Source organism: Motacilla alba, chromosome 2 (genome assembly GCF_015832195.1).
Source record: "Motacilla alba alba isolate MOTALB_02 chromosome 2, Motacilla_alba_V1.0_pri, whole genome shotgun sequence".
In the NCBI taxonomy this organism is placed as follows: domain Eukaryota; kingdom Metazoa; phylum Chordata; class Aves; order Passeriformes; family Motacillidae; genus Motacilla; species Motacilla alba.
In genome coordinates this window covers 18,534,535-18,555,545 of record NC_052017.1, presented here as the reverse complement: position 1 = coordinate 18,555,545, position 21,011 = coordinate 18,534,535, and the positions used below count along the sequence as shown (strand labels likewise).

Below are 21,011 nucleotides of genomic sequence, written 5' to 3'. Positions count from 1 at the left end.
GTATTCTCCTTTTTTCTCAATATAGATCTAAAGACTGGATGCATTCTAATGAAAAAAATAACTGCATCAAATAAGAATAAATATAATCATGGTCAGGGAAATTCTCTAATTCTGTACTCCCATCACATACAAATATGTAACAAGTTTATTGGAAAAATATTCAGCTAGCGGACAAACTAACAATGTATTTGAGGCAATTTCCAGAAGTATGCTAGTAAAGGATTTATTCTCTCAATCTATTGGTAAACTTAAATATATGTTAAAACTTACAATTTGCTTTCTCATTTGAAAGGGAATTAAGGATATCTGCCAAACCACACAACACTGTGAGCAATGATCCCTCTCAAGAATCTCTCAAACTACAAAAACTGACACAGAATCATAGAATTACTAAGGCTGGTTAAGATCACCAAGATCATCGAGTGTCTTAGGTTGCAAACACAAGATATGGCCAGGGGTGTGTATTCTATTGTCATCTGTTAGATGTGGGGCAGGTATCTTGTGTTAATTGGGCCACCTGTTAAAACCAGATGGGGCAGTTTTCTTTATCTCTTTCATGACCCATTCTTCCTCTGCGGAGATATCTTCCATTAATGGGCCACTGAGTCTCATTGCATGACTGATAAATTTACATCATCCCATTGTGAGACGCTCCATCCAAGGGGAGGAGGCAAGCATTCCTACCCGGACATATTCTGAGGTTTGGAATGCTACAGCCTTTTCCCACTGGATTCCCAGAGGAGCAGATTTCCACTGGATTCCCAGAGGAAGACAGGCCCATCTACACCACCACTGGACCTTCAGAGGAGAACTACACCCTTCTACAGGATCACCGCTTCAACAGAACCACATCTGTCACTCCAGGAGGGCTGCAGCCACCAATTAACAGGACTGCTGCCAACACCCTGATCCACAGGGTGTCAGGTCGTATTCTGACTCTGTCAGTGTTGTTTTGTATTACTGCATTTTTATTTTTATTTTTCCCAACAAAGACCTGTTAATCCTACTCCTACATCTTTGCCTGAGAGCCCTTTAATTTCAAAATTATGATAACTTGGAGGGAAGGTGTTTACAGTTCCCATTTCAAGAGAGGCTCTTGCCTTCCTTAGCAGACACCTGTCTTTTCAAACCAAGACATCGAGTCCAACCTTGATAAAACACCACCAAGCCAACTAGACCATAGCACAAAATGCCACATCAGGTTATTTCTTGAACACTTCCAGGGATGGTGATTCCACCACTTCCCTTGGCAGCCCATTCCAATGCTTAACCACCCTTTCAGCAAAGAAATTCTTCATGACATGTTGAGCTTGTAGCATCAGTAGAAAAAAAAACCTCTGATCTCTAAATAGTAAAGTGGCCCCCATCCCTGTGGGAAAAAAAAAAAAAACTGAAACAAGAGATAAGGATCAAATTCAAGATCTTTTCAGAGAACCAATAAAATCAGGAAAAGTGCAGTTGTTTATCATACTCTTTCAGCATTTAAGATCATGAGATTAAGGACAAGAAAAAAATTAGGGGAAAAATTAACATTGCCTCTATAAATTCTCTGTACAGAACCTCTGAAGTTTCCTAAGATATTGCCACAGATTAACACAAAAATTGGTCTCATCACAACAAGATGGTTAACTAGCTTTATTCCTTGGTAAGAAACAGGTCAGTACTTCTTAAAAGATATAAGCTGAAAATAAGGAACTAAGTGGAAATCATCCCATTGGTTTAGAAATCAAATGCTTTACAGTACAATTCACTTCTATAATCTCACATTGGAAAAAAGTTGGGCTGTTACTCTGGATGAAAGTGTACTAAGAAATATACTCATATGCCACTTTCAAATTATTAAATATGCCAGCCACTACAATTTGATGGGGGGGAGGGAGGAAGATATAATTCGTCCCAGCCATTACACAAATGGAAGTCTAAAGCAAAGACTAAAATACTAATAACTTTCTGGAGGAAGACATTACATCAAGAAAGTAAGATGAGTTCTCCTCATACAGTATATTGACTAAAACTATATTCCTGAACATTTCATTTCTGATATCCCAGAGTGCATAAGTAAAGGCGTGCTCCTTAGCTGTCCTTCCTTTAATGATGAAATGAACAATACTCCACACTAGATCAGACCAGACACCTACTGAAATAAGGTTCCTCATGCTCATCACAAGTACTGCCAGTTTTTGTGAAAAAACAGCAGTGCCAGCAATAGGAAGCAGGACTACATGGACCCCCTCTGATTCAGTGTGGCAGCCTGAAATACGCAGATCTGAAGCCCAGAAACAGCAATGTGATCTCATTTTCTGGCTTTGGCAGACCTTCTCAGTACAAATACTCTGCTAAACAGGACAGGGGGCAAGGGAACAAACTCAGTACTGACAGCCTTGATACCCGACACTGCTGGGGTGTGTTCCCCTTCCCAAGGCACAACCTGGCACAGCTCAGCGTCTGCTTCAGAGGAGGGAGCACTCCTGAAGGGCTGCAAGGACACACCTGCACCAGTTTTGCTCCTCTTGACCTGACCATCACTGCACACATCCCAGAGGACACTGACCCCACAAACGCCCGATTACAATCTCATTTCATGCATGTTCAGTTTCCTGCTTCTCAAATGCCACTCTGATGGGCTTCTTAGACACCATCTTAAAGACTATGAAAGAGAAAAAGAATATATATTTATTACAGGGGGAGAAGCCAGGCACAGTGTGGACATAAACCAGTACACTCTAATTGTCTTTGGGATCAGGAACTCCTTCCTGACCTTCTTGTACTCTACAGTACAGGTATGTCCTCAGCACTTGATTGCAATCTCTGCAGGCCTCATTTATTATGAAAATTGTTCTGTTCTCAGTCTTTTTTTTTTTAATTCTCTAAAACTGAATGCATTTTTCCTCCATGTGGGTTGAAATTCGGTGCAGTAATCCAACAAAAACATAACTAAAAAAACCACAGCATCCAATTACCTGCAACACAGCTGCAAGCAACAGAGTGACCACTTAAAAATCTAGTTCCAAAAATAAAAACCAGAAAGAAGCTCAAGAGAATCTGGAGAGAAACTTGACATGAAAAAGAACATATACATTATCCATTCCTCCTGATCTAGAACAAAAAGGACACTTTTTTAAGATTTTAATATTTTTAAAAATATCTGAATAGTAGAAATTCTAATATCTCAATTTTGAAGTTATTATTTTTATTAATTGCTCCTCTAAAAGTTATACTAGTTATACTAGTGCTGATGCCGCTAAGAATTACACAACTCAATTCACAAATAACAGCTATGAATCCTGCGGCTCTCTTTTGTTCCCTTTCTATTACTTCTCATTGTACAAGTAAAAGTAGTGGGAATCACTTTTGATTTTACTGATCCTAAGATTTTCTGTTAAGGATGTCCTACTTGGTCATTGATTCAGTATCATAAGTCTATAAAAATTAGTTTGTCCACAATTATTAATAATAAATCATGACCACTCTGCTCTCATCCTACCACAAAAATTACCTCTATTTCATGGACATGGATTACCCCTTTACTTTTTACAGTTAAACATTATGTACATCTGAAATGCACATGTGAAAGAAAATGTACAATGGGCTTTTTTCTTTTTCTGCATTAACATATATTAGAAAAATTAATCTAATTATATTAATATATTTTGCAACTTACTTCTGAATCTTAGCACTGGGAGATGCAATTTGTCTCCCATGACTGTGCACTTTGTAGACTTCCTAACTTTTTAGCTAGCAGGAAGTTTGCACTGCTTGCTTCCAAGACTCTGCAGATAGTATTGTGCTTCCTTAAATCCAGTTCTTTTCTGGTTTTCTCTTATCAAATTACATAAGGTTTTCACATCAGTGTGCTTAATAACAACAGGGCAAGCACTAATGCCAAAAAAAAAAAAAGTCACACTTTTACTTTTGTATCATCAAATCAACAGTGAAAAGCTGAGAGGTTACTATTTTCTATAGATGCTCATGTGCAAGTCTATCTGAAGTTTCCTTTGAATGTTGGGCAAGTATTCATCTTTGCTTTGTAATGTGCTCCCTTCATCGTTATCTTTGCAGATCTTTTTCAGAGAAATCAGTAAGTACAAAAAGAGTAGTCTGAAGCAGCTGTTTTGTTAAGGTATACATAATGACAGATAGACAGATACACATTATAACACAGGTTCAGAAAGAAGAAAAAGAATTTACTGCTTTTATTGACACAGCTTAACTTACTGATTATCAAGGTGTGATGTGACCCAAAAAGAAAACAGGGGAAAGAACAGTCAATAGCATAAGAAAAATAGTACTTTTTACAAACAAATAAAGCAAAACAAAAAAAACCCTATTATCTAAACTCCTTTATACAATTAAAGTTCCTACACTGATCAGTACATTACCATTGGAAGTCAGTATAAAATTCTGTATAATAATATAGGCTAATTATATTGGATTTTTTTTTAATGAGGATATGCAGTCAGTACCAGGAATCAGATTCAATACTTCAGTCTTAACAACTTAAACCTAAGCAAACAACTCTTCTGCTTCAGAAAGTAGCCCATACTCATATCTTATGTCCCAACAGAAGATTTGTACTTTCACGTATGAAATCAAAGAATTTCACAAATGTCTCAATAACACAAAAATGTTTTCCACAGAGAAACTCCCTCTCAGTGGTACAATCTGTTTATCTATCACTACTACCCCCTGTCTGGTGTCTTTGCCTTGTGTTCTGGTGTCTCCCAGCCACAGGGTAACAATGTGCTTATTTCCACATGCTGGTTCAGCATCTGTGACAGCAAAGAGCAGCAGACAGGAGAAGAGAGAAGTAGAAGCAGTACTGTCATATTTTGAATCTTACAGCCTACTTAAATGCAAGGGGGGGGGAAATCAAACAATAAAAACAATGAAACTGAAACAGCATAGATACATGGTGTCACAGGAACAGGAGTCAGTCCAGTGAAGACAGGATGCAGACAAAACCCCACACATACTTGGCAAGATAAAAATCAGAAGAGGTGACAACCATTCCCCCAGAAAACTGAAATCCATTCTGCCTCCTGCTCTCCTCTGGAGCTTCATATTATTCATGTAAAGAATGATTTTCATGCCTTTGATTCAAACAGATAAAAAAGCCATTTAAATAGTCTTCAGAGGGAAAGAAGGAACAAACCAGTATTAGTAGGTGAGCATGATTTACAAAATACTACTGTAAAGGGGTTCACAGGGGAGCAGGGCAGAGCTTTCTGCAGGCAGCCTGGGTTTATTTTAATGCATCAACCCAATCAACATCTCCAGGACTTGTCGCTCACAAATAATAGCAAGAAGATGCCTGAGAAGCCTGCACTCTCCTGGTTCTGTCACCCCTCTCCTCATACACATACGGTGGACTGGGTTCAGATCTTCAGAAAACCAGAGAGAAGAATATATAATCAGCTCCTGATGGCTATCTGGAAAAGTCTCATTATTAAAATATGTTCCAAAATCACCCATAAAGATACAAGAAAGTCTCTCTGCTTGCCATATCATACTGCTTCCTCATTTTCTGAACTGAAAGAGCATATTTTTATCTCTGTCTCTAGCTCCAAAATCTGCTTTCTCCATGACTTCTCCAATGAGCTCACTCAGGGTACCCCAGGAAATCCATCCAATGTCTGCTTTAGTAATCCATACAGCAGTTCATTCTCCTATGGCATTCACTGTGGCAGTTCATTCCAAAGACTTCATAAAAGAGGTGCCTATAAACTGAAAAGGCTTTTTTAGCAAATCAAGCTAATAAAAATAATCTGCCTGGAAGTTTGCTAACATGTGTTTTTGAAACAGAGAAGCAAAGAGAAAAAGGCAAGAAGATGAGACAAATGGTTGAGAGGAACCTGAGGAAGGACAGGACAGAGACAAATCACTGAATATGAAGAGCTGAAGATACAGGGGAGCTCTGGAGGTCATCTAGTGCATCACCCTACTCAAAGCACAGTCAACTACCACAGATTCCTTAGGACTGTGCCCAGCCCTCTTCTGAAAATCTCCTAGGACGGTCACTCCACAATCTCTCCAGGCACCTTCTGCCAGTGTTCAGCCACCCTCACACCAGAAATGTCTTTCCCGATGCACAAATGCAGTCTTCCATATTTCAGTTTACACCTGTCATCCCTTGCACTTTTACACTAAACTGCTACACAGGGTCAGTCTCTTCTTCAGCTAGAACAAAGAGGAACATGGCCATCCTAGACGCAAACATCTGACCATAAAGATTTTTTATTCCCTTTTCTGAGGCTGACTCTATTCCAAATGTTCAATAATACCATGATTATCCTGGTGAGAGTTGGCAGATGAAGATCCAAGCGCAAGTAATTCCTGAGAAAATAAGGACTGTTAAAATATAATCTTGGTGGGATAATAGTCTGATTCAACTGCATATGTCTCATAAGACATTATGGTACTTCTTGAAAAATCAACACTTTATTGATTCTATTTATCAAGAAAAACTGCAAGTATGTTTCTTCCCAAAGGCATACAGATACACTTTCAATTATCCAAGTTCTTATAAGGCAAGTACAAGAAATCATCAAAGAAGCACTTGGAGTTTCCAAGGACAGCAGCCTCAGGGTGCATCACCCCAGGCCAGGACAAGAAGAAAGTAGGACAAGAACCATGGTTTTGTATCAAGTTCCCTATGAGTTACTGGAAAGTACATTTCCTCAGAAAATGCTGGAGTAGAACACACCTTAAACATCAGCCCTCTCTTTGATCTGACACTTTGATATTCTTCCTGCCAAGAACTGCTGCAGAACATCTCTGTTTCTTTTCGCAAGTTCAATGGGAGTGGCAGCTTTTGATGTACACAGCACTGCCACAGATGAGGCCTAAAGGCCATGGAGCAATTTACACTGTTATAAAGTTAGAGAGATCAGTAGTAAGGTACATAAAGGAAATTCCCAAGTAAACAAAGCTGAGATGAGCATATCAGTAACTTCCATAGCTGAGTTTATTTAAGAGAGTCAAGGGAATGTGGAAAGTATCCATTGCATACTATGGAACAAGAGAATGCACTAATTCACCAAAAAGACAGGGATTTTTCATCAGACAGGCATAAAGAAAAATCTTGTTTGAGACACTGGATCTCTGTCTCTACTTAGAGGATGAAAGACCTGCAAACTCATTTTTCTCCTGTCAGAAGGCATACTGGACTGGAGTTCTCCAGAATAGAAAACAAACACAGCCTCTCCAAAATGCATTTTTATCTCCTTCCAACTACAGAGCAGAATGAAAACCCATGGAAGCAAAATCCTAAAGGGGGGAAAAGCTCTGATATTATATAAAATAGAAGAATAGAGCTCTCTGGAGAGCTTTTAAATGCTGTCCTTTGGCTTCTTAACAATGTAATTTTTCAAGTGTTCCAAAGAGCTATCCATTTTCTATTGACTCCATCAGAAAACAGTATTTTGTTTTGTTAGTTTTGTTCTTGTCGTGTTATGTCAACATGACACCCTGGCACCTGATGCTGACCTTAATGGATTTTTGACCAAGGACCCAGCATTGCAATTTAAAACACTGTCAATTGCTGCTTAAGTTAAAATAAAAACAATGAATTTACAAAAACATGTATTTTAGCTTATACAATATTTAATAGTGTTTCCTTTATCAATTCCTCATGTTTTGCTGAGCAAAATAGAGAGTAGTTCTAAAGCTATAGATTTTGAAAAAATACTTGGGAGTCCTGCAGTTAAACACAGGGTTGTGCCTCTTCAGAACTAAAAGCATTAAAGACGTTTACTTAGAAACAGCTATTACTTTAGAAAAGCAATTCTCCTTATTCAGTAGTCAACATAATTTTTACATTGCCTAACATGGAATTTGCTCAATCCCAAATTGTCAAATGCATTGGCAGGAGGCTGAAGCAGCTCTGATGAATACTGGAAGGTAGTAATAATGTGGTTCTATCCAGCCAAGTTCGGTTTCATAGGAAAGGCTTTTCTTGAACCATGCACACACTTTTTTTCTACTGCACAGGACTGAAATAAAATGAGACCTGAACAATGCCAAATTATATCCCATGTATTTTTTTTTTTTTGGTTGGGAGTCTTTCAACTTTCCTTGAAAAGACAGGACAAGGGACTAAATGGCCAATAGGACTGATGGAGGATAGCAGTTCCTCTCAAGGCAAGTCCTCATACTCTTCAAAGTATTACAGAAAGTATTCAGAATTTACATCATATTTTAGGACAAGATCTAAATTGGATAAGGAAAAGTACCTGGAATCTTTATGTCAGCACTGAAATGATTCACAGGTTAGGCTACTTAACACAGTCTAGATGTAAATCAACAACCAGGAAGCAAATTATGATCAAAAACATTATGGACTTTCTTCCAAGTAGGCAATTTTTTTGCTCTTATAATTTAGATCTGCAAGTCTTTTGCTGACTAGTAATATTGGAAAAAAGGCACATTGTAAAAATTAAGGGTTTGTCTACATTTCTAAGTTTTGAGTAGATCCTTATCTAACACTTTGTTACAGTGCATTGTGAACAGCTGCAGCAATTTTCTTCATAGGCAAACTCCAAGTTTCTTGCTAATACTGCCTACCCAGTATCCTAGAATGCTAAGTTCTCAGTTTAAAAATAGAGAATAACACAAAAAAAAAAGTTTCCTTATGCTTCCATAATGCCACACAAGCATGTTTCAAACAGGTTAGGGAAAGCCACTTCTCATATATCCTCAGTAAAGAGGACTAACATTTTATTATTCTACTAAATCCCAACATTTTCTGTCAAACCCCTAAAAAACAGTGGGCTGAGAACTTATATTCTTTTTAAAAGACATTAAGAAGTACTGATTTTATGTTCCTCTGTGACATAACAGTAACTCTGGTACACAGAAACACTGAATTACAACAAAATTAACCAGACTCTAATATGAAATCCACTCAAGCCAAGAGGAGACAGAGTGCACAAACTGTCCTCATTCTAGATAGCAGAATTTCAGCACGAAATTATTTCTCCATGTTTTATAATCAATAACTATAATGGCAAAAGGTAAAGAATTTTTAAGACTGTACACCATGCTAAATATGTGCTACCTTTCTATTTAGCTCTCCTTCAATTTTACCCATCAACCTATAGAGACCTTCTCAAAAAAGAAAGGTCTTGTTGTCTACTATCCAGTTTTTGCCACAGTTTTTTATGACAATGACAACGATAGCTATGAATTTATAATGAGAGATCACAACTAAAATACAATAGATTTTTTTTTAAATGCAGAATTTCATAAAACAAAATGCAATCAAATATTATCAATTGTCTTACACAGGGCAACTGCCAGCATTACGTAATTTAAAACAGTATAAAATGATACTGGAGAGTGGAGGAGTCTCCTGTTTTCCCTTTCTCATTTTATATTTTAATTTAGATATATTTTTTCTTAATCTACATAAGTTTTTATTGATAATGTGTTTATCACAACTAGCTTACAGACTGCCTCATATATAAGTTGACAGAGGCCATAAGAGATCTGTAAACTGATTATTCAGTCACTTCATTTTTGATGAATATTAAAGGCTTCTAAATATCTGCTAATGACAAATTCATTGTTTGTTAATCTCACATTATTTTATTATTAAGTTTATTGCAAGCTAACAATGGTAGTTTGTCAAAGGAAAATGAACCCTTTGAGTTAAGCTGTATAATTTCTAACATTAAAAAATATTTAGATGCTTCATGTACTGATGAAAATGAAGGATTCCAGTGATGTCAATGGACTGACAATTGTACGGTAATTAGTATAAGTGAGAACAGAAATAAAACCTTGAGATTTGCAGTATTATACCAACTGACAATTTTTTTTATAATTACACTGCAGTTCTACTATGTATGAAAACAGAAATACTACTACTACTTTGAAAAACTATAAAGAAGTGGACTGACCATCTAATATTAACAAGACAAGAGAATTTTTTTATTTACCTGACTTTGCAATTCACTTTGTTGCTTCAGGCGAAGATTTTCTGGTGTATCAGCCACTGTAGTGAAGGACTGCTTTGGGTAATGTCTAGAAGAAGAAGAAGAAGAAATACAAAGCCAAACAGTAAATATTTGCACATGCTAGAAAGTCAAATGCATCCCAGCACTCTTTCCTATAGTGTACAGAATTCTTTCATAGTTTACTATTAATTACAAGTATTTAAAAATATTGTGTCAGATGTGCCTCATAGAAACAACACAAAGGAGTTCCTGTAATGAGTCTAAATCCCACCCATTCATCCTGCCCACTGACTTCAAAGACCAATCAGCGAAAGTTTGCTTTCAATAGAGCGACCAAAACTATGTTTAACTGCATTGTCTTGGTATAGCCATGTGCTGGACAAAGATTAAACTAAAAGCCCTTAAAATGAAATTGTTTTACAGAAACCAATGCTACATAAGAGAGCACAGCTGGAGTACCACAGGGTCTTTAATCCTTTAGTGTAGGAACAAGAAGGATCAAGGCAGGTACTTTCTGGGGAGAGGAAAGTCAAATGCTTTAACAGTAAATATATCAATACAGTACTGTAGTATCCAGTACCAAAGGCTGTGGTGTCTCAGAACTGCAATGCATCAGGCATCTCTCTTTCCATTTGAAATTTTACACCTTTACAATATGTTCCTACTATTTGCTTTGGCATTTTATGGTAACGTGTTCTATGAGAGCTTGCCTCAGCAGGGAGGTTGGACTAGAGGGCCTTCGGTGATCTCTTCCAATCCTAATCATTTTGTGATTCTGTGAACTGTAGCAGTCAAACCCTCCTCATTTACAAAACCACAATTTATTAATTTTCATGTATTTATCCTGTAATTTTGCACTCAAACAAGAAGTTCCCTAATAGGAAAGACCACCAAAAAAAAAGCAAATAACAAAATGAAACAGCACATCCCAAAATAGACATAATATTATGAGCCAGAAACACTGTGAGGAAACCGATTCTTAGTAATTACTTTCCACCATCTTCAGTCTGAAACTAAAATGTTCACCTTACTACCATGTGAGGCTATCATGTCTTCAGTTACCATTCACAGCTTCCCATATCTGCCAGCTCCCCCATTTGTGCCTCCAACATTTCAGAGTACAAGACAACAGGCACAGTGTTACAAACACAATAACAACTGCAGTGCAAGTTCCATAGAGAGAGTAAGCAGTGTCTGAAGACAGAGGATATGCAGTATTAAACATTTCCATGTTCAAACTCCAGGCCATCTCTAGCGTGTTCTTTCAGCAGCTAGTTGTATGCTGTTGCTGTGATTTTACCATAAAATTTCTGTTCTGTCTAAACATGATACATAGTTTCTTTCAAAACTGTATTTTGTAAGAAAGCTTTCTCTATGCAAGTTCTATTTCCATGAAGTGTATGGTTTCAGTAAAAAAAAAAAAAATCTGAAAAAATGAAACAAACATAAAAATTAAGAAGGATTTCTGATTTTATCCAAAAGCTGAATGTTTCCCCCTCAGAAATGCAAAATCAATAATTGATGAGAAATGATGCCTGAACTTCATACAGTTGACTGCTCCAGGTCTGATTTCCCCATCAGATGATATCTTGCACTGCCGGACCTCTACACCACAGCACAGTTGAGTAGACTCCTGCACCAAGAGGCTGTGGAACATGACCTCATTTATGGTGTCATTGCACAGGGAAAACAGAGGAGAAATACAGGACAACCTAGGGATTTCAGGCTCTCAAGGGCTAATAACTGTATAGAAAGAGCAAAAAATAAACACCTTGAGGAAGGAAAGCTTTTCCTCACAGAAATATAAGAACTATCCCAGAATGGGTACTAGCAGATGGACAAACAATGCTGCTCTAAGTTCACGTGAACAACTTGTCTCAGAGAGCTCATGTCACTGAAAATTAGAAAGCAAAATTTCTAGGCATGACACCCTTCAGAATATTCATTTGGAATTACAGCCAAGTCCTCCCAAAGTCCCACCCAAGATGGAGCTTTGGCCAGAGAGAGCACTGAGTTCTGCATATGCTGCTGCCCCTTCGCTCCTTTTCAAACCAGGGGCTCCCCCACCACCACCCCTCAGAGCCAGCCAACGCCAGCCAGCAGAACAGCTCAGCCACAGCTCCAGCAACACACAGGGAGGCAGAACCAGGCTTTGCACAAGGCAGATGGTGTCAGCATTTTGTAGTATCTTGGGACAAGGAAGATACTTCCAGAAGGGCTTCTCTTTTTTTTTTTTTTTTATCTCCTTTTTTCTATCTCACACTGCATTCTTCTGTATAGAGGCAAAAAACAAATGCCAGACTGGCCACAAGGAGGGTCATAAGCCCTTTTTGGAAAGCAGCAATGAGCAGATGGGGAAGGCAACAAGCCACCTCACAGCCAGGGCTTGCTAATGCCCAAGGAAGATTGTAGCAATGGTGCACAATTCACACCTCAAAGCATAGCAGCCTTCCACGTAGCAGCCATGAGATATCCATGGATAGCTCCTGCAGATGACAAAATCCCTATCTTTAAAAAAATATAATCTGCCATACATGCAATTCAAATATTACATTATGCACATGTTGAATGCTGAAAGCATAAACTTTCATTGCACTGCTTTACACCATGGTTACATATCATGACTCTGGTAGTATAACCACAGTAATCACATGTATTCATCTTTTTAACATGAAGAACACAAAGTGCAGCCAGCTCAGAGAGGGTTTTTGGCCCGGTCCCCTTGGGAATTGTGTGGACAACACTGAGGCAAGTGTCTGAGCCACAGCCCCCAGGGAGCCTGTTAGCAACAGCAGCAGAGAACTGCAAACCCAGGCTCCCAAATTAAACCTCTCTATTCTGAAGGCAAAAACATACACCTTGTCCCTGCCATTCACCAGCTCTCACTTCTGATCATCTGCAAAAAAATGCTTTCTTCCACAACTACTATTCCGAAATTCCAAGATATTTCAACATTCCAAGCAAACCACTTGAGAACCAATATATCTAAGATCATTATTTATTTCAGAAGCACTAGCTCCATACTTCAAGTAAAGAAGGTATGTTCAGTCTTGAAGAAACAGCGCTTTAAAATGTTTGAAAATACTATGTAAACTGATTTTATCAATGAAATGTATTTGCACTTGACCATGGAAGAAAACAATACACATGACAAGTGAACAAAACTGCTGAAATTTAAATTGGTCTTTAAGCTGATCATCTAAACCATTTATCAAAATGTAAGCCATTTATCAAAATGTATTACAGTGGTTAAAATGAGAATCATTTAGCAATATTAAATTAGCAGCGCATTGTACTATGGGTTGTCATTTTAACCACAGCTGATTTATGAAACCACTCACATGGTATTTCAAACCAGAAAGACATGGGTTTAGATACATCCCTTCTAATTTATGGAAATTCTTGCCTCAAATGCATTAAAAAGACTAGTGTTAAATTTAAATCCTATCTTCAGCTTTCCATATTTGTTTTAAGCTTACTGATACCATGTCTTCAGGATAATTACCAGCATTTAATATATTAAATTATGTGAAAACTATCAAAGATACATTGTACCATTGCATACTTTTGTCTCAAATAGAAGGCTGAAACACAAGTGTTAAAATTCAATAATCCGCTTCTTTAACTATCAGTTTAGGTCTATACCACATTTCATCAAAATGTTCTGAATAAGGGTAAGTAACAGGATGGCAACAGCCTTTAATTCAAAAGGCTGACAGTGGTCCCTGGTAATCCGTTGCTCAGCTTCCCTTTTGTCCAAGATGATGTCTGAGAAAGAGCCAGGAATTGGTTAAGGAGGTTGATCTCATGTCAGCTATTTAACAGCAATGTCCAAAGGATTTTTTTTGTTTGTTTTAAGTCTTTGTCAGTTGTCTAAGTCTACTTAGCAATATGTCTTACCACACTAATGCTATTAGGATTAATCCTGTATACAGATCTATACAAGAAGTTCCAGAACAAATCAGGATACACAGCAGAGTGTCTCTGCTGCAGGTTTACTGTATTGCCTGCCTCAACTGCATAGCTTGATTTAGAAAGCAAACCACAACTCAATCTCTTGCTGTTTATGAGGAAACTCCTTCACTTTTGATAGTTGAAAACAGGATCAGTAAAGCCTCTGAGAACTCAGGAAAGCACCTGAAAGTTACCTAGCTTTTCCAATGACTAAACATAGAAATTTTCCTAAATACTTTTTTAGCTGTAAAGTTTTCATCACCTTTTCCAAGCTCTCAATCCAACAAAAGGAAAGAAAAATGTTCTAAGAGAGAACGGGATGAACACTCAGCTTTGTCTCTTCTGTAAAAGGTCAGATTCAAAGACTGAAATAAAATCAAGCATCTACTGGAATTACCTTACTCATACCTTATTCTGACTTAACCAACATTTACAAATGATTAAGAGATTTGTGAGTGTGTCTTATAAATGCAAATTAACTTTTACTGTTCAGTTACAGAATTCTAACCATGTTAGAGTTTCTAGATTTCTATGGAGTTATGTCTCTCCTAAAATACCTATTCCATATTTGCCTGCAACATTAAATTTGTGACATTTTTTAACCAGAGAACAGGTACAAAATACACAAATCAAAATCAGTCTCTTAAGCAGAGGGTCAGCTCCATCACATCTTTTCATAGTACCAGTTGCCATCACTGGCTGTCACATTAGGCTGTCCTCTCCTAAGTTCTGCCTGAAATAATTATTCTTCTAATGTAAGCAAACTCTAAAAGAGAAGGAGGTTTAGGGGAAAAAAAATGTATTTTTTTTTCACTTGCAGTAATGCAGATTTGAACAAAATAAGCCTGTAAGACAACATAATAAAATTAAACCAATCTTAAAAGAATTATAGAAAACTATAAAAATTATTTATGCTTTTAAAACTAGCACTTCAGAACAGTGTATGCAAAAATTGAAAACTGAAATTAAATAGTGAATAATAATCTAGCAGCCTGGATGTAACTAACCCAAACTCACAAATGATGGACAGGTAGGGAAGCTCCATCTCTGACCTGCAAGGGCCCAATCTGGTAAATGTGATCTGAGCCCATGTCAACAAAGAGCACAAAAACGCAGAGGAGAAACACAGTCTCCAATTAAGTCTCATATAGAAGTCACATGACAAAATAATTTTTCCAGGATACAAGTGACAAGGTATTAAGTTGTGCTTGGCTAGGGAGTGTTTAAACTTGCAGACTGAAGAGACATAGGACTGCTTTAACCTCCTTACCTTGAAACTGTGTCATTCACTGAAGGACATGTAAGATGCAAAACAGCAGAGAAAGAACCAGCAGGAGGGAGATCTTGCCCACAGCTGACTACTTGATTTGAAATTCGTGCTCAGTTGCACTTGCAGCTCTGAAGCTCCAGGAGGGATTTCTCTGGGTTTTCTCTTTTGTTTTGAGCTTTCTGTGCAAGATCACTTATTTGCATGCAATTATAAAGGCTTTTGTAGTAGGAATAATGTAACTAGTGGATAATACAGCTTTGGTATGGCAGCACTTGGGCAATGAAGTGAACAAGAAATACATCCCAGGTCTCCAGAAATTATCCAAAGATAACATTCTCTTTGGCTACCTGAATCTACCCCTCTGTATGAAGAACTCTGGCTGCAATTCATTAGCTTTGGAAAACATTTGTCAATCTTTGCCTTCTGTTCTGCAAGAAACTTTTCAAATACTTAATTTCTGTATCTGTACTTCTTCCTTGAAGTAAAGGAGAAAGTTCCTCCCATATGCTAGCTAAATGCAAGTTCCTTTTTTATGAGAAAAGTCCCCTAGAGCGATGAGCTTGTATTGATTTGCAGGAGAGTTAGCAAGCAGTAAGATCCATTTAAAAAAAGTAAGGATATTCCACTTGCTTTTTGGAGTAACACCTTTGCTCTTGGAGTGAGTGAAAGTCCACATATCCCACAAAACCAGGCACAAGTTGCACATGTGCAATGCTACCAGATTGGCACTTGATACACAACTACAGAGACCCATATCTGGGGCTGCCTTCAAAGTCTAAAGTTAGGGACCACATTAAATATTTTGACTCTATTTGGCCCCAAAACTCAGGTTAGTACCTTACTGTTCTCTGTTAGAGGCTGAAAAAATGAACTCTTTACTAAAAACAACAGGCAGAAAATGTTAACATTTTAGATAAAATAGTTTAAAAGTTGGGTAGCCAACTCTAATTGTAAATTTCATGATTCTCACCATTTGAAATTTCACTCATAAATTCTATTGTACCAAACTAGCGGAGCAGTTAACTCTGCAAATATATGTCATACATTGAAGAACCCCAAAGAACAGAGAACTGGACTGCACAATCATCTTTTAATCACTGGCACAAGGGACAGCTATGGAAAACATGCTTAAATAGAAGATCTGGAACCTGCAGCAGCTTATTTTAGAATTTAAAAGTCCAGTTAATTTTTTAAAATAGTAAAATCTTGTAAATCTCAAACTTTCTCACAGCACGTATCCAATCATGTGGCCAGTATTGGCTATGTTCTAGAGAAAAAGCAGAGTTCACAACATTAAATTACTTTGTACTTACAATACCAAGATCACCAAGAAACCTATTCCAAATACATTTTCAGATACATGGGTTGTCTGAATTTGCAATGTTCCCATATTGATCTTTTGATTTTAAGTAGCTCCCCTGAAAACTGCTTAGAGCCAGCTTTGTAAAGACAATCACAAAGTTTTTGGCAAAGTGCCTCTAGGCCAACACCAGCAGCATCACACAGGCAGCTGTGCCCATGTTCTAACCAGCAATAAGTGCTGTCTTCCTGCTTCCTCCCAACAACCATCTCAAAATTAAAAAAATACCCCAGCTCTCAGGTGATCTTAGCTTTTCCCCCATTTCTTACATTTTTCTTTTCTCTCTCTTTTGCAATTTGATATTTATTATACACAGAAAGATGCATTTTTAAGGAGACAGGCAAGTCTTGCTTCTTGAGAAATTAGGTCAAAACATTTAAGTTTTAAAGATTTGAAAAAATACAGCAGGAGGAGGACACAGTTCTTATCATATAATACCAAGAACTGTTATAATACAGATCTCAGCCTAGTAGCATCCAGATTCAGCAAAAAAGATCAAAAAGAGTAAAATCCAATCATCATGGACTTCAAAAGTAGAACTGCTAGAATTTTCAGTGGAGCCAGGCACTCACCCTTTCAATAATTTACCTATTCCTCAGCTCTGGGATTCCAGTGCTTGGGGAAAGAACATTAGCCAGTAGCAGACCAAGAACTACAGCGTAGCCTGGAGCTGTGCAGAAATCTACTGGCAGCACACTAGAAGCACTGACAACGGATCAAAAAGTGAGACCCACTGCCGGAGAAGGATACACAAAAGATGAACAGAAAGTTCAGAGACTCTTGAAAGGAGGAGGCAACTGTGGCAAAACAAAACAATGAACAAAAATCCGACTGCAACAGCAAAATCTGCCAAAGACACACATACATATTAACATTTGTCACTGCTAGACTCCTTCCAGGATATCACCCAGTGAGCTCACCCAGACTTATACATCACCTAGACACAGAAAACTTCACAGAAGTTTAAGAAAACTTCATTATCACCAGTTACACAAAAAAAGGTTGGTTATTCAATATTTCCATAGTATTTTCTTCCAGATACTGTGACTGTTATTTCTTTCAAAATATCCAGGAGACAAAAGAACATAAACATGAGCAGGAAAACACAGACTGAAGCTGAGTTTCTCACTAATTTCATCTGTCAATTCACAGCAGCTGATCTAGCAGAGCAAAGAAACACACAGTATGACTGATACCCCATCAATATCTTGCTGTTCTCTTTTAAGGATGTCTGAAAGAGGTAAAATTCGTGCATACAGCACTGGCAAATTTTCTTACAGAATTCCAAAATTTTCTTATTATTTATTCTATGTTCAATATATCAGTCTCTCAAGCAGCACGACACTAAATTATGTAAGTGTAATTTCTCCTAGGCAATTGATAGCACTCAGTATGGGGATTTAAATACGACATCTAAATGGACATCTGAATGTATGGCTTTCAGACACAAGGACTAGCCACAAACAAAAATAAGGAAAACTTGCCTCTATCCTAATAATGCTTTCTTCTCTGCCAGCTTTTCAAGTGCAAGAATTACTACACAAGGGAGAAGTTTAATTCTAAAAATTTTAATGCCAAAAATCCATTACAATAACATCAGAAATCAAGAACAAGTGATTATCTATTGCTCACTGCTTGTATTAAGCCTCCCTCTTCCAAGGGAGTATTGACTGAAAGAATGAATATTTGCTACTAAAAACTGAAATTCTTATTCATGTGGTGCCTAGAGAGGCTACCTGGAACAGAGGCTAGATAGTGTTAAAGGACTAAAGTAGGTATTTATTAAGAAGGCCTTCAAAGGACACACCTTGGGCAGCACAGGAGCCTGGCCATGGGTCCACCCAAGATGGACCCAAGGTGGACCCCAAGTCACGAGTTTTCACACTTTTATAGGTTTTGGTCCATTTACATATTTGGGTTAATTGTCCAATTACAGCTTCAGGTTATGAAGTCCTCCCAGACTGCTCTCCTCAATCGAACTCAAAAGTAAAATTGTTTGTACTTTTTGGGCCTGAAGCTGCAGCAGTGTCCTTGGTTCTCCAGCTGGAAAAGGATTGTTTTGTCTAACTAAACTGTGGAGAGAACGTGCTAACACTTCATATGACATTCAGAATTATATCCTAATGCAGTACAGAATCTGAAAAATGTGAAAGCTACAACTTAAGGCATCACATGCATTCATTCAAAACTGTTAGGCCATATAGTGCTGGATCACAGCTGTAATGAAACTGGAGTCTAGCTGTTGTGCTCTCCTAAAACTGAAGATATAAGCCAAAACCTGAGAAATTAAACATGGACTAGTTCCTAGTTTCCATGTCTTCTACTTCTTAACTCTAACTCTCCTGTGTAAGTTTTCTAGCTTTTAATCCTTATGCTTTTCTTCATTTCTTTAGCAAACCTACAGAGCCAAGTTTCCTTGGACAATTCATTGGTGCTTCTGAATTCTGAAGTTGTCATTCAAAACACAGCAAATACAGTTAAAAATGCTTCTTTAACTGTAAAGTGTATTTATGCATTTTTCCTCTAACATGGTGCTATCATCGGAAACTCCAAGCTAGAGTCAAAAAAAAAAAGCACACTAAACAGAGTTATGTTTACACAAGTGCTAGAGGAAAAAAAAAGGAAAATCTTTTTTGTCAAGTGAAAATTTTACTAGTTGCTTATTCACATAAATTCTAAGCAGCTATGTTAATTGTGCAGCTTTATAAAATGTCTCTCCTTTAATGTATCCATTTCTATAGAATTAGTATTAATAGAAAAACGTTTGTTTCATTTATAAAAGGTATTTTATGCTTGTACAGTGTAAAACAATTTCATATTACAGCACATTTGCCTATACAAAATAATTAAATTATACATTCAGCTTTTGCTCACAAATAAAGAATACTCTCAGTAGAGCCTGCTTTGGCTTGTTCTGCTGAAAGGATACAAGGATTCAAAAGCAAACACTGTAATTTTTAATGTAAATCCTTGGCAATAGTCAATGTATTACCAATTTAACTTAATACTGTTCTATACAACACATCACATACTGTTCTATACACCTCACGATGTGGCATAGGATGTCATATTTCACAGAAGATCTGGACTATAAGCTCCAAATTCTAAAGCCTGTGTAACTCAATGAAATCACAGATTCCTTTTTATGTATTTATCATGAAAAAAGTAACAATCATGTCACATTTTCACTAATACCCTGCAAACACCTACAGAACTTCTGCATATACTATGCTCTCAGCTCCTCATGGACCGTTAATTATTTTGACTAGAACCAGGTGCAGTTGCCATTGCTAATTAAATGCTCCATCAGTATTGTTACAAAGACTGTCCCCTCTCCTCTTTGCTTTCTCTCTTTTCTCCCTGCTTGAAACAATACTCCCATGTATCTTCCTGTTAAAGTACAGGGGTTTCTGTCACGGCCCTTGGTATTTTCAATTAAAGACTTAGGCAAATGAATGAGCTTTATGTAATTCATAGAGCATAGGCTTTCCCATCACTTTCTTGGACACAGACCCTAAATTCCATCCAAATACTGTTCCAGAGACTGAAGCAACTGCACTGCATGTCATCCAAATGGTTTCGACAAGTTTCCACAGAGAAAGTTATTCAAACCATAGAATCATAAAATCATGGAAAGGCTTGGGCTCAAAGAGACCATAAAAATCATCGAGTCCAACCCCACTAACAGGGTCAGGGATGCCACTCATTAGATCAGGTTGCTCAAGGCCACAACCTGGCCTTGAACACTTCCAGGGACAGGGCATCCATTTTGCTTTTCTGCAAACAAGTAGAACTTGATAACATCTCCTGAGCTTTTCATTCTTTTAGGCTGAAGATCTGCCTCCCAACAACTTCAGGTCAAAAGGCAAAGAAATGTTTTCCATCTTCCCACTTGGACAGAAGAGAGCAACTGATGAATGGCTGCTGATAGCCTAACTATCCTTTAGGATGTAAAACAGGCACAAACAAAATCACATATAAGAGGAATGCAAGCAATTCCTAAGCCAATTTACAGAAATAGCCTGCCCAAAGCATAAACCAACTACAGCAAAATGCAGAGAAAAAGCTATTTCCATGAGGTATGTAAAAACTCAGCATGTCAGAGCAGATACATTATCACACTGCCAGATCAAATGCAGAAAGGTGAATTATGGGATAGATGGAGAAGAAAGGAAGTCACTGAACTAACAGTGAAAAGACGTGTGATATGTGTAACATGAAAGGACAAGCTCATGCTTCAGATCACACAGCTTAGTCATTAAATAGCATTTACACCACAGGAACACAGAAGACCCGGGAAAGTATTCGTAACCATAAAAAAAAAAGAAAGTGAAATATCTCCTACCTTTCCTTTTTATTCCTAAATGCTGCAGGCCACAGATCTGTCAGATGTCACTGTCTGAGCCCCTTCTACACCTATTACTACATTTCTGCAAACCCATCAGCCAGATCCTCCATGGCCAGAGCCCTC

At 37.6% G+C, this 21,011-nt stretch overlaps 1 protein-coding gene across 3 annotated transcripts in view; it reads right to left on the bottom strand.

Moving 5' to 3' along the window:
* NEBL (nebulette) overlaps nucleotides 1-21,011 on the bottom strand; it is a 246,327-nt gene that overhangs the window by 165,363 nt on the left and 59,953 nt on the right. For all 3 annotated transcript variants that reach the window (XM_038127749.1, XM_038127750.1, XM_038127748.1), the window contains one exon: nucleotides 9,939-10,023. In XM_038127749.1, coding sequence (XP_037983677.1) covers nucleotides 9,939-10,023 — 85 coding nt within the window. The remainder of the gene's footprint in view (nucleotides 1-9,938; nucleotides 10,024-21,011) is intronic.